Source organism: Lissotriton helveticus, chromosome 2_2 (genome assembly GCF_964261635.1).
Source record: "Lissotriton helveticus chromosome 2_2, aLisHel1.1, whole genome shotgun sequence".
In the NCBI taxonomy this organism is placed as follows: Eukaryota; Metazoa; Chordata; class Amphibia; order Caudata; family Salamandridae; genus Lissotriton; species Lissotriton helveticus.
Window position 1 is genome coordinate 253,922,479 of NC_136060.1, and position 14,489 is coordinate 253,936,967.

General features: G+C 43.4%; 1 protein-coding gene across 1 annotated transcript in view; it reads left to right on the forward strand.

Annotated features, from left to right (window-relative positions):
- The window catches only part of ANAPC4 (anaphase promoting complex subunit 4), a 355,563-nt gene that overhangs the window by 56,051 nt on the left and 285,023 nt on the right, over positions 1 to 14,489 (forward strand). Inside the window, exons 4-7 of the mRNA XM_078678375.1 lie at positions 368 to 442; positions 2,801 to 2,827; positions 2,920 to 2,964; positions 11,923 to 12,007. Of these exons, the coding sequence (XP_078534501.1) occupies positions 368 to 442; positions 2,801 to 2,827; positions 2,920 to 2,964; positions 11,923 to 12,007 (232 nt within the window). The remainder of the gene's footprint in view (positions 1 to 367; positions 443 to 2,800; positions 2,828 to 2,919; positions 2,965 to 11,922; positions 12,008 to 14,489) is intronic.

Consider the following 14,489-nt stretch of genomic DNA (forward strand, 5'->3'; position numbering starts at 1 on the left):
TTAGTCGGGGCTAGACATTTTTTCATGCATGAGCATCCTATGTCCTTCGTGGTGTATAAGTCAGCATGTGTGCCATGCTTTATGGAGAAATATATTCGCTTACTCTGTCCTTCGTGGTGCAGAAGTCAGCATGTGTCCCATGCTTCAGGGCGCAGTGAATGGGCACTGAATGTCCTTGGAGGTAACCAGAATGTGTTGTGTGGAATAAGCTATAGCTTCGTCATTAATTATACTAGGTTTCCCCTTTGTAAAACAGTATCAACATGTATCTTAGAAGTGTACAAGAAAATTAAATCTGAGCTGTCCCCAGATGTCTTTGAGAAGCATAGCCAGAAGCATCTTTGACTGTTTTATTTTCTTCCTTCAGTGCCCTTACATCATTTTATAATACAGAAGATGAATCTAATCTCCTTTTACCCAAGCTACCAGCATTGCCGAAAAAGTAAGTATTACAGAAAATGTGTCTATGTCCCCTTTGTATCATTGATAAATCCTAACTAACGTTACTTTGCTCTGTTGGTTGTTGATTAAAAAAATGCTATTACATATACATTATTTCACTGAATTACTCTGAATTAAGTGCCAAAAGGCAACCAGCAGGCCAGGAGCATTCTGCCAAAATATATTCTATCATTAAAGCAATAGAAATACATAAATATTAAAGGTTAAAACATCACATGCACAGTGAACACAGAATGTTGCTGACCATCATCAGTAATGAAAATACAGAGAATGGGGATTAACAACATGGAAATTGTTCTTCATTTTCAGTCTATACTGCCTGTTCCAAATTAATTATTGTTTGCACTATGCACACATCTCAAACGCTATACATACATGAAAAGCAGCCAGCCTTGGGGCCTGATTTAGTTCATTGGTGGATGGGTTACTCTTTCACAGTGGTGACTGATATCCCGTCCGCCAAAATATAAATCCAATTATATCCTATGGGATTATTATTTCAGCGGGTGGGATATCCATCACCATTGTGTCACAGTAACCAGTCCAACAAGACTTAAATCGCCCCCTTAATTACTAAATAGTGTTGTCCATCAGGATAAGCAGGTCCCTTGTGTAACTTTGTGAATAATGTGATTCACTTTCTTGTGTAGAAATAGATTTCTAAATAGAAATAGATTTTGATGTATGATTTTTTAAATTATTGTATTTTGACCAAGGATTGTGTGTAATTCTTTCCAATCGGCCTATAATTACTTAAGACTGCTGGATCAAATAAATCCAGCAGTCTTAAGTAATTATAGGCCAATTTCCTTGCTTCCTTTTCCAGTGAAGATACTAGAATATCATGTGAGTAGGCTTCTCTCTTCATATTTGGAAATGTATTCCCTGTTGGAGGAATTCAGCTTCAGGCCTTGCCATGGCACAGAGACCGCTTTATTGAGTGCCATGGATGAGATACGCCTGAGGGCAGACAGTAGTCAGTCCACTGTGTTAATCCTCCTTGATTTGTCAGCAGCTTTCGACACTGTTAACCACCACACCCTGCTGACAACACCAGCGTCTTTGGGTGTGGGTAGTACTGTGTTAAGAGTGGTTAAAATCTTACTTGCAGGACCATTGCCAGGCGGTTGCTTTGCCCCTTTATCGATCGGCCTTTAGATGTATCTAACATGGAGTGCCACATGGTTCTGCTCTCAGTCCGATATTGTTTAGTGTATATATGAAGCCATTAATCTCTCTAATAAAAATACATCCTATTACGTTAATTAACTGTGCTGGTGACACACAGCTGACCCTGTCTCTTATTAATCAGCAAGATGTGCTAAATTCTTTTCAGTCCTGCATGGTAGATATGGTGAAGCGGATTAATGCAAACTCCCTCAAATTAAATGGGGATAAGACAGGATTCCTCTGTTGCTCGCCATGTTAAGTTCCAATGCTCCAACCCCCTAATTTTTGGCCACTACCTACAAAGACTGAGATTAGCCCTTATGATGATGTTCATAATCTCAGAGTCCCTTTGACAAACATCTCTCTCTTGAGATGCACATCAACAGGATGGCAGGGGTTTGCCCCACACAACTTTGTGGTCTTGGAAAAGTGTTCCTGGTGCTACCTGTGCATGCTAAATCCTTAATTGCGAGGAGCATTATACTTAATCGACTTGACTATAGTAATGCGCTTCTTGTTGGAACTCCGAATTATTTGATTGAAACTGCAGAGAGCACAGACAGCAACTGCCAAGTTAACTTTAAATGGACCCCGAAGCTCCTCAACATATGCTGCCCTTAGAGAACTCCACTGGTTCCCTGTGGAACAGAGGATTCTGTTTAAGTCTATGTGCACCGTGTTCATAGACCTCCAAGATAGGGTCCCAGTGACATTGCAACATAGACTGAAGCGCTATATTACGGGGACATCTTTAAGATCTACCACTGCAAATCTCATCAGGTACCAAGATTTCAAAAAGGTTTGACAAGGCAGACAAGCCTTTTCAATAAAAGCTGCTCAACTGTGGAACGAACTTCCACCTATTTTAAGAGCGCATTCTTACTTATTGCGATTCAGGAAAGCCTTGAAGACCTGGTTGTTTCCAAAGAAGTAGATACCAGCACTAGTACGCCATTCATGGTTGTTCCCTCTAAACATCTTTCTCCTCAGTGCCAGGATACCAGTCTGTTCACAGTGCGCTTTATAAATGTTTAAAATACATAAATAAACCAGAGATCCTTTACTTCCTTTGAGCTGTTGACGTATTTAACCATTTGACCTGCTTACACCTCTCATTGATTTCCCGAAATTAAAGTACTAACTCCTGAAACCTTTGTTTTCTGTTCAGCTACAGTGCTACAGCAAAGATCTTCAGGTGAGATCACAAATGTATGTGTTTTCTATGTGACTATTTTAATCATATATTGATTTATCTTGTTATAGTTAAACAAATATTTTCAATTTCAGTGAAGAAAAGGCTGATGAAATTCTGAAACTCTTGGGTGACGTGAGGTAAATAACTAGTCATAAGTTATGAATTAATTGATTGTGGCCGTTTATCGTATCCACTTACAGAAGTTGTTTGTAAATAGTTTCAGATCATCCATGGTATAGTACTAACACTGTATGAATAGGATATTTTATATAAAAAGATATTCAAGGTTATGTACAGTGTACGTTGTGTCGAATTGTGGCGGCATGTGAGAACGTTGACATTGCATATAAGGGACATACTCTGTTGGCAAGTGATTTGTCGCTCTGTATTGTGCTACTTTAGGGATTGTGCTTTTTTTATTTCGTCTGGCTTATCCAGCCCTGCCTTATTTAATAGGCAGCGTAGAGTGTTTCATTAGCAAGGAAACTCTCCTTAACCTCAAATCCCAACACTAACCCTGGGCGAAGTACTACTCTATGCTTGCGTAGTTTGAAAGTTTGCGCTGCTTCGCACTACGCAAATTGCACGTAGCACAGTGCAAACACGCATAGCGTAGCGTAATTTTTTGCTTGCTCGAGGTCCTCAACGTCAAGTTGGTGACCGCGAGCGAGCAAAATGACATCCCGGCGAGACTTTTTCCTCGTTTGCGATCAGCAACATCAAGTTGCCGATCGTGAGCGTGAAAAATAAACCTCCTGGCGAGATTCTCAACACGGAGAGGTCAGGTTTCTCATTGCGAGTGGTTGCGTATGCTAGTGACCTCGCGATGAAAAACTACCAGTCCGCGTTGAGAAAGCTGCTGCTCGAGTAGAAATCTACTCGAACGGTACGCTTGCACTGTGCAAGATGCGGTGCACACTGATTGCACAGTGCCCGTTGCTTGTCCACACTGTGCAATCAGTATGAACAGCATTTTGCACAGTGCACTATGCAGTTCGCGTAACTTGCGTAGTGCGAAGTGCACTTCGTGTAGCGCTACTACGCGAACTACGCCCTGGGTTCCCCAACACCTATCGATTACAATCCAAAAATTATGGAAAAGCCCACTTTAAGTTACCTTATTGACAGGTGCCATGAATCAGACTGAAATCAGTCAAAACGTGGCAGTATATATAGTAAAGAGACTGAAGGTGTATTGCATGCTGCAGCATTTATTGAATGTAACTGCAGTGTGACGACTTTTCGAACATTTCATGCTTAACCCTAACCCTCCCCACATCCCCCCGTTGCAACATATTTAATAGTGATATTAAAAGGGTACAGTAGAGCACCTTTTCTACACTCATCTTGTTCTTTTTGTTAAGTTTTAGAATGATGTTCCTATGTAGCTACATTGTATGTGGTGCATTTGATGTGTTCAGCTAAATTGCCTTCATGGCTCCCTTTGAGAGACATGCTAATGGAATGGATTACCTTCTCACATTAACATTTAGAAAATATATTAATAATTAAATGCAGTATGTACTTTCTGAAATTAATACCAGTAGTATTTATGCCGGCCCTGAAAACATGTTTTGCGAATATTTGTATTATTTAAATTTCAAATTAAATTTCGAGCCGAAAACACAAGAGGAGGCAAGAAGTTCTGTTTTTTACATTTGTGTAAGGTAGTCTAGAAGAGTGCTTTTCAAAAGTGGCTTCAGACCACTATGCTTTTATAAATTTTTCTTTTTTCTTTCACTTAATGTCTTAGTCCATTGTTTTTATAATCATTTATTTCTGGTATGATAGATATAAGGAGGACGTTTGTTCAGTTATTTTTACCTTCTCCTGTCTCATCAGTCAGGATGATAGCGCTCTTCACCAAGTAATAATTTGGTGGGAAAATAAACAAAAATGAATTCCATATGTGCATGGATTTCCGCCAACTTTTTACACAGCTAAACCAGATGAGGTCTAGGGAGGATGTTTGCCTCAGGGCTCTTCATAATGAGGATAGAAAGCATTGATATCCCTTCTGCAGTGTCTATTTCTAAAGATTGAACCTCGTCTCACTTCCATCAGTATTCAAGTTCTTATTCTTGGCTTCACTGCTACTCTCTCATGTAGTAAGATTAATTGAAGTCTCCTCATTCAAGACAATGATGATTTGGGAACGCTCTTAATTTACTTGCCAACTTTGAGGACCTCTTGGTCTTCTTTACTGACCTCAACATTAAGATGTATGTGAGAAGTTGGACTCGTATATGATGATCACTATTCTAGTGTGCACCTTGCACCAGTCCAAACAACCCTTATGGTGATGGTTGTAAAGTCAACCTTATAGACCAGCTATCCTAGTGGTAGCATGGACAAAAGCAGTCTTAGGCTAAACTCAAGAGGGCATATGAAGCTAGCTGTTTTACCATATGCAATCCCTTTAATACCAAATGAAAGGACACCACACAGGTTATATATTCAAAATATATATGTATTTATTTCTAAAACAATTCTCTGAACTCTTAATGAGGGCAGAGGCACAACCGCATAACAAGTAACTTAATATAACATACAATAAGTTGCACAAATACGGATAGGCCCTGGTGGCCCGCTAAACCATATACTAAAATAGTGGTATAAGAACCACGTCACGAACAATGGTAAGGCCTAGGGCCTTGGGAATCGCTGGGGCTACACTGGACTAACAGTTGTTAGGGAGCAGGAGGCCCACGGGATGCGTGTGCAGTGTCTAATTGCGCACGCGTGCACACATAGAAGTCAATGGGTGCGTAAAGTTACAAAGTTAAAGAATTAGGAGTCTTCCGACTGGACTAGAAGCTAACCACTTGAAACTAGGACACTAGGAGAGTTAATCTTCAAAGGAGCACCGCAGTACTTGCGTTACCTCACCCACAGGAAGCGGGTGCATAGGTCCCAAAGTGTGTTGGGTTTCGTCGTGGAGTTCTATGGAGCCTTGGAGAAAAGATGCTGCAGGCGACCAGGAGAGAAGAGTCCGGTTGGATCCAAGGGCGGATCGAGGATGAAGAGTACCTGAAAGCAGAGGGGACAGAGTCTGGGTCACTAGCCAGTGACCAGGAAGGAACCAGGCGATGTCGGGAAGCAATCAGGTGATGTTGTGAAGCTTGTCTCTGCAGCCACGTGGACCAGGAGGTGTCGACGACGACCAGGAGCTGGATACGGACTGTCCCACGAAGGCTCTCGCTGTTGGCGGTGTCGGTGCTCGATTCGGAGTCAACAGGCCTTGGCAAATGCAACCCACACAGGAATCGAAGATGACTTCTTACTCAGGCCAGCAAGGACTGAGGGGCTTCTCCTTCGCAGGGAAGCAAGGGCCAGTCTGGAGCAACCAACCAGCAGTTTAGATTTCGGGTTCGTCGTCACAGCGGCAACTAGCCAACGGGCAAGTAACCGGACAGACGCGTCGAGCAGGAAAAGGCAAAAGGGCCCCACGCAGCACTCGGTGAGTGTGGAGAGGTGATCTTCGGTGCAGTTGGTGCTCGGGGCTGGGGCTTCTCAATCCCCAATGCACAACTTCGATGGTGCCTCAGAAGTTGCACGGAAAGCAATTCGCTGGCTTTCCAAGATGGCCGGTCCCACGTCTCTCGTCGCCTCCACAGGTCTCAGCTTTGCTGTGGCTGTGGATCGGGCTGTTGGATGTCTGGAAGTCCGGGTCTTGTCAGGCTCTGTGTTCAAGCTCCGGCGGGAGCAACGACAAAGCAAACCATTGAGCGCTTGACGGTGCCTGATTGCACAGGGTGGTCACTCCTTGATCACAAGGGAGATTCTTCAGTCTTCTACGTCGAGTAGGATGTCGAAGGTCCAGAGTTTCGTATCAGAGTTTGTCAGGATATATCTAAAGTCTTGGGACTCCGCTCCTACCTATATACCAAATCTAGGGGCTGGATTACCTGCTGGGTCCCTCCTATGGGTGGGACCCAGGAAGGGGGTGGTTACACCCCTTTCCCTTTGTCCAGTTTCGCGCCAGAGCTGGGGCTGGAGTGCCCCAGCACCGGTTTGAACTGGACTGTGCATGGGACACCTTGTGTGCCCCAGGCAGTGTCATTTTATTCAGCCCTCCCTGTCCCAATATACTATAGCCTGTCTGGGGTGGTGCTAGCACCTCCCTGTGACAGGAAACATATTGTCCAAGCCTTCCTCGCTGGAAGGACTCCCAGCAGCAGGAGGTCAGACTTGTGTCTGTGGCAGCAGCATCCATTTTGTGATGCTGAGGCTCTGGTTAACTTTAACCAGGATTAATGGAAGTAACATGTCTTCTCCCTCTAGAAGGGTGGAATGCTACCCCCGTCGCCAGGACTGGTGAGGGGGTAGTATTCCAAAGCGTATGACACCTTACACGACATGTTTTGATAAAGCCAAACCAAAGTTAGCATCTGACCGCGAGTTACATAATGCACATAAGAGTATATGGTATGGCAATATCCTAGAACAGCTATAAGGACATGGTTCCGAAAGCTGCAGACAGGCTCAGCTCATGCTAGAGCACCATCTCACATAAAACCAAGCACTCTGCCTTTAGGATTGTTAAGGCCTGCCATAGGAGTGACTTATAGGTGTATATGTGTCTAGATATAAGTTTAGACCTAGGTATACTATATCTAAGCAAGGGGTGAATTCACAACCTTGCCCCAGCTGAATGATCAGCCAGTTGTGTCAGTTTGGATGGCCAGCCAGGGGTGGCAAAAGATATGCTGCAGCCCCTGGTAGGCCTTGGGTGCTCCTATGCCCTGGGTACCTATAGTACACTGTACAGGGACTCATAAGAGTGACCCAAATCCCAATTGGTGATGTACCTAAAGTAAATGGTGTGAAATTTAGAGAGAGAACAGCAGGGCTGTGGGTCTGATTAGCAGGCCCACAGCCACATTAAGTCGAAAACAGTGAAGCAAAAAGCAAAAAATGGGGTGACAATAGGAAAGCAGACCCTACTCTCCTACAATGTACTTGAGACAAAAGTTGTGGTGAAAGGTCAAATCAGTATCTGTGTAGGACCTGACTGTTTTTGCAAGGTCTCCGCCAGATTTTCCCTTCTGTGGCTGACCCATTTTTGTTGGCATTAGGACCCTGTGCACTTCACTAGTGCTAAAGTGCTTGAGCACTCTCCCCTAAAACATGTGCAGTTGGTCTACACCTGATTGGCACATTTAATTTACTTATAAGTTCCTAGTAAATGGTACTACATGTACCCAGGGCATTTAAATTAAATGCTACTAGTGGGCCTGCAGCACTCATTATGCCGCCCACTGATGTAGCTTTTTGAAATATATCTCAGGTCTGCCTCTGCCGTTTGTAGTGCAGTTTTAAACTGCCATTTTGACTTGGCAAATTAAGCCCTTTTGCCATGCCTAAGCCATCCTTTTTAATACATATAAGTCACCCCTAAGCAAGACCCTAAAGGCCCATAGGGCAGGGTGCATTGTATTTAAAAAAAAGTAGGACATATGTTCTTAAGTTCTACATGCCTTAGCAGTAAAAAAAACTCTTCAATTAATTTTTCACTACTGTAAGGCCTATTTCTTCCTTTGGATAAAATAAGGTGAACTTATTAAATTTAATGAGGGCTAACCTTTGATTGGGAGAAAGTAGAAATATCATGTTTAGATTCAATTGAATATTAGTTTAAAGTCTTTAATGGTAAAGTCGGATTTTAAGCCACAATTTTTAAAATGATACTTTTAGAACGTCGGTAGGTAACAGTACCAACAAGGGATTTGTTTGAAGGAACAATTTTAACATATTAATATGTCAGTCATATGGGATGTCTAAGCTTGGCATCATAACTCAATTACAGGTTATACACTCCATTGTTCAAGAAAATGAATTTCAGAGCACTGGTATATGTATTTATATCAAATGTATATTGAAATTCAAAGTCGAAGAGTTCACAAAGGGTTCACAAAACAATCTCCACATACTTTGACAATAAACACTACAATATCCTCCTGTGATAATAGGCCATTAGTCAGTGCATCTTATAGCCCACTTTCAGATTTGTAACGCGGAAGTCCTAGACCAATTCGAGCTTTTAAGGTGGGCCGAAACATGTTGGCTTAACTAGGGTTTTTTTGAGACATTGCAACTCAACTACAAGACCACATCTTTGTTTTTAGTTATGTCTAAGGCACACACTTATTAAAGGAAATTTCCCTGGGTTTACCCTGAGACATTTGTACCGCCTACCTCCTGGATCCCTGCCACATATCCAGTTACAATTTATAGAAGAACTCTTTTTGGTTGAGTCCACCCTGGTGTGCTATTATTACAGGACGTGGATAAGCGCCGATGATGAAGCATGTCACTATTAAGTGGATGAGACTTCTACTCCAAAATTTTGGGATTTCCCCCATGACTGTCCCTTCTGGCAACTCTATCCTAGCTGCCCATTTGTGTTTGTGATTTTTCTGTCCTAACCATTCGTGCCTTCTGTCACTGTTCTGGGTTGCAGCGCGTTGAATGGCTCTGCTATTGGGCTTTGTCTATTCCTTCCAGACAGTGATACCAAAGGGGACTAGGGGCCAGATGTAGGAGCCCAAATACCGGTCGGTAACGGCCGATTTCGGCCGTTACCGACCGGTATTTAGGATTTGGCATGTAGGGGGCATCTCATTTACAGAATCGGTAAATTTACCGATTCTGTAAATGAGATGTAGGTGGCACTTCACAGTGTGCCACAGGCCCTTAAGAGTCGGTATTTTACCACACAATCCTATTGGGTGGTAAAATACCGAATACAGGTGTGCATGCACATCTGTGCATGCACACTGTGCAATGTGACGCACAGACATGCCCTTAGGGCATGTATGTGTGCCACATGTTACACGTGCCTGTATTTGGGGTGCTAGAGGGTGTCAAAGTGATACCCCCTGCACCCTTGCAGAAATCGGTATTTACCGAATCGGTAAATACCGATTCGGTATTGCCCATTGATTCCTATGGGCTTCAAGGCCCATAGGAATCAATGGGCAATACCGAATCGGTATTTACCGATTCGGTAAATACCGATTTTTACAGAATCGGTAATTCAAAAAAAGAATTTACCTACATCTCCCTCCTTCTAATTTACCGATTCATAAATACCGAATCGGTAAAATTCGGTATTTGAGTCGGTAAATTGAAGTTACCTACATCTAGCCCTTGGTTTCTTCAGGATGGGCCATCCTACCTGAAATTTGGAGTGGAGCTGTTCCCAGCCTCACTTATATTTTGAAAGGCTTTGCCTCCTGCACACACAAAGGAACCTGACACCGGTCTTTTGGCACCTTAAGCATCATGGAGCCTTGACAAAGGAAGGAAACCACTTTCCATAACCAGATGTGGGGATAGTATAGGGAATCCCTCACTTAAAAGGTTGACATTATTTATAAATATTGGATATCCAGAGCTACTCTTCAGTACACTACTGGACATGTGGACACTACAGGAGGACTGACTTGTTCCCCTGAGGACTGCCGTGCTGCTTGAGGCCAGACTTGTTCACCAGATGACTGCCCTGCCCTGCTGCTTGAGGCCTGCCCTGCTCTTTGAGAAGGAAGACTGGAGATGTGCTCTTTCGCCCATGATAACCCAAGGTTAAAATTTAGTTACCCATAATCATTCTAGCCTTTATTCCTTAACTTGCACTTCATTTTATTGGTTTTCTGTAATTAAAAAAAATATTTGTAATTTATCATTTAATATTGCCTCCATCCTTTCTTATGTTTTTTTAGCCAATGAAAATAAAATGTTAATGTAATAAATAAATAAGTATGACTTTGTGTGATAATATATAGAATAAGTCATTATAATAAATATTATATTTAAGTTAGTTACACATTTTGTTTGTAATGTGTTGACTCTGAATTAAACTCACTTTTCTTTTTGTTTAAAATGCTTAACTTATCGTGTGATGCCAGACAACGTAGAGGTCACCTCGAAGTAGCGATCCCTATTTAATTATCTTACAATTAAGTTGTGTAGTGTTGGTGAACAGTGTGTAGAGTGTAGGGTGTATGTTGTCATACAATGTATGGGTGGTGATGGGTGGGTTGTACCAAGGCAAACTCAGCATAGGCTAACTCAAGGTTTCGAAAACGAGATGGACCTCGTACAAAATCTAGGTTTGTGAAAAACTGCAGCTTTCTTTACATTCCTCCCACCATTGACATTGATGGTTTGCGCAGGCTGGTGCTCTTAGTTCTGAACACAGAATGACATCTGAGATCTTGCTCTGTAAACAGTAGAAATTCTGGGCCTGGTCTTTGGCACAGTCTTGATTCATCCCTGCATTAATGTGTAGGTACCCTATAAACGACTATGTCTTACAGCTAATTTAAAGAGTTTGAAACAATCAGACAGTACAATCACTTAAGAATCGAGGTGGGACCCAGTCTACCTTCATTTATGGATTTCGAATTTCTACCTTGAACTGAGTCAAATGTGTTTTATATTCACTGTATCACTCATCAGCTATGTGTATCACTGTGGGCAATTAGCACTTCAGTAGTCAGACCTATGTGTTAACTGTAATACATGCTTACATATTGGCTAGCTTTGTTTCACAGGATTTGATGGTAGTGCTCTAAAATCATTCTAAAATGTGTTGTTTGTGAATTATTGTTTTCTATGTATACCTTGACCCATGATTCTCCTAGAACAGTCACAGCTTCATTGTTCTTGCTACCGCTGCTTTTCTTTACATTGGCTTCCCTGCAACTGCTAACTCCTCGGAGTAGATCATTTTTATTGACTTCCACTTACTGAAGCCAGTTAAAAAGGAATGTTTTGCCCAAAATACAGTCTGTTTAGCCGAATTTACAAATTTGATAAGTGAAAAAATGTACCACTATAAAAGCTGTAACTAAGTTTCTACACAGCTGTGATAAAAAAAAGCTTGCTTTAGCAGGAGATTTTTTTTAAATGTTGAAAAGGGTGCTCTTTCAACAAACATTTGCACTCCATATAAAGCTAAACAATCCTAATGGCGTGGATGACCTCTCTCATAAAGTTGTTTTAAACAACACACTAAACTTGTAGCAACTGCTGTGGCACTTTGACTGAGCCTACATTTATTTTATCGCTACAATGTATTTTCATTTTAGGCTTAATGTCCTTGTTCTTGGCGGAAACTCTGGAGCCATAGAGATCTATGCCTATGGAATGTACAAGATTGCAACTATAACGGAGGTATGCTATTTTCAATTAATTTTTGTTAAAAGAAAACTAAACTGACATATCATAAGCTCGTCAATGCAAACACCTTATAGTCTACTCATGTCTTCCCTCTCCTCAGTATTCATATTGGAATATCACAATTGAATTGAGACTTCAGGCATTTGTGGCACAATCTAAGGAAAGGTTTCACACGTACAAATATTTAAAATGCTCTGCAACCTCATCCAGGACTTTTTTTGAAACCATGGTGTGGAAGTTCAAGTTCAATCATCACACGGCAAGAGGGTGGTAGAAGAAGACGCAGAGAACTGCCAGAGTTTAAGTTCTTTATTGATGGAAAATCCCATCCATCCATTGACCTCTCTTCCTTTAACTGTCACTTTCCTTTCCCCAGAGTCTTGAGCCACATTCCATCACCCGGGCAACCTGCAGCTAGTGACATCCTAGTACCCAAGCTCATACCTGTGCTAAACAGAGCACATGTGATTACCACACATCTCCCTCCTCAAACAATTCACTAGAACAAATCTGAGAATATATGAAAATTGAGTGATAAAACAATAGTGTATAGAACACCAATTTCACAACTGAAGATTACAGGAATGCACTCCAGCAAAGATTAGGCAAAATCCCACCAGAAACGGTCCAACCCTTTTTTAGGGGCCTCAATAAATGTAGTTATGAAGGTGGTCATTCGTGGATCGATGTCCTGTGTGCTCGCCACCTTATTGGCCAGGGAGGGTCTGGGGCATTCCGCCCTAAAGCGGCCCGGACCTCTTGGTCCATGGGTTTCCGAGTGCGGCTGACAATGTATTACGCTTCCTTTGGCGCGGGAACCGAGTCTGCGGAGTGGGGATGGTAAATATTCTCTGGGTTGAGCATGCCCCGTATACCCGAGGAGTTGTGGCCAGTAGTATCATCCAGTCTGGTTTTTTTTGGTGCCCCCTTCTGGTCGCGAGGTTCTGCTTGGGCCTGATTCATCGCTCGAATCCTCATCCGGATCCTCTGTGTCATCCACCCCTTGTTGAGGGTAGGGATCGTCCTCTGGGGTTTTACCCAACTAGAATGGGCCTGAGCCATTTCGTCCTGTCGCCTTTTTAAGAAGGCGTGGCACAGCCTCTCAAATGCATCAGACACCGGAGCGGTCGCTTTAGTGGTGAGATTGGGCTTGGCTTTGTTCTTGCCCTTGGAGTTCCCCACAGCGGCCGTAGGAGGTCCTAGCCTTTAACCTTCGCCAGTTGTGGATCCAACACTGCGCCTCACCGTCAACTCAATTATTCGTGAACTCAGGTGTTCAAGGGCTGAAGATGCCGTCCTCCAAAGATGTATCTATGGCATCCACTAGTTCTTCATAGGTTGGGAACAATGAATGCTTCTCCACCGACTCCCAAAATGCCTCAAACTCACCTGCCATGGTTGATTAGGTGAAAAATCTAGAGGTCAGGCAACCAGTAAACCAATTAATAAGTGTGCTGATGGATCAATGCAGTATTGTGTAAGGAAACGGAGAAAGACGATTTGCCTTAGCCAAAGCTTGTTGGATTATAGATTAACCTACTTCTAGATACACTGGCTGTGTAAGGGAGAAGCTCTGCAGTCTAGCCACTTCACTGGACCACGTGTATAATGAAGAAAAAACAGATTGCTGGAAGCGATAAGGGAGTGACTCGTTGCCTCGGCGCGCTCAGCTTAATTAAGGACCGTTCGTCAGGTCTGGCCTGGGAACTAAAACCGGCTCTGGCAAAGTGCTTGGCCGCCCGTCCCCCTCCCCCCCCCCACGGGGGATTGGGGATGCCGCCGAGCTCTTTGCCAGGCCCGGTTTTCTGCCGATTTTGTTACAGGAACGATTTTCCAGCTATGCTGCAAAAACGGCCCTGTAACAAAAACTGCCCCCAGTGGCCCAAAACCGGCCCCCGCCCGTGCGGCGCACCGGGGGATTGCCCGGTGCCTGCTACGGCCAGTCCGGCTCTGCTGTTCGTCATCGGAAGGGAAAGCTGTCCGCACTGAAGATCGTGGAATGCTGTAAAGGAAAGGCGTGCCTCTTCGCCTGACGCGAGTGCGTGCTTCACGCCTCCTACTGGGTCACTGGGGCGCCACGGGTCCCAAGCCAAAAGACACGCAGGAAAAGCCGTCCTGAGTCTGCATCCTGCTGCAGGGATATATGGGATCTCTGCCGCACAGCATGGTGCTGGGGAAACCCCTCCCTGAGCCTCCAGTGAAACAGGAGACTCGGGAGAGACTAAAGGAGCCCGCGCAGATAGCGCGTGTGGAGAGAACGCCTGGTACCTAAATGGAAGGAAATGACCCGGCCACAAAAGCAAACGCCGTCGGGCATTAACAATTATCCAATCTCCCCAAAGGAAACAGTAACATTAATAATAATAATGACCACACAGCAATATAGCCCTCAGGCCCAATGAAGCAACATTAAGGAAGACACTTATCTGGCTGTTGAGCAGCGAAAAAGAGGAAGTGCTATGCCTTGATGTTGCTT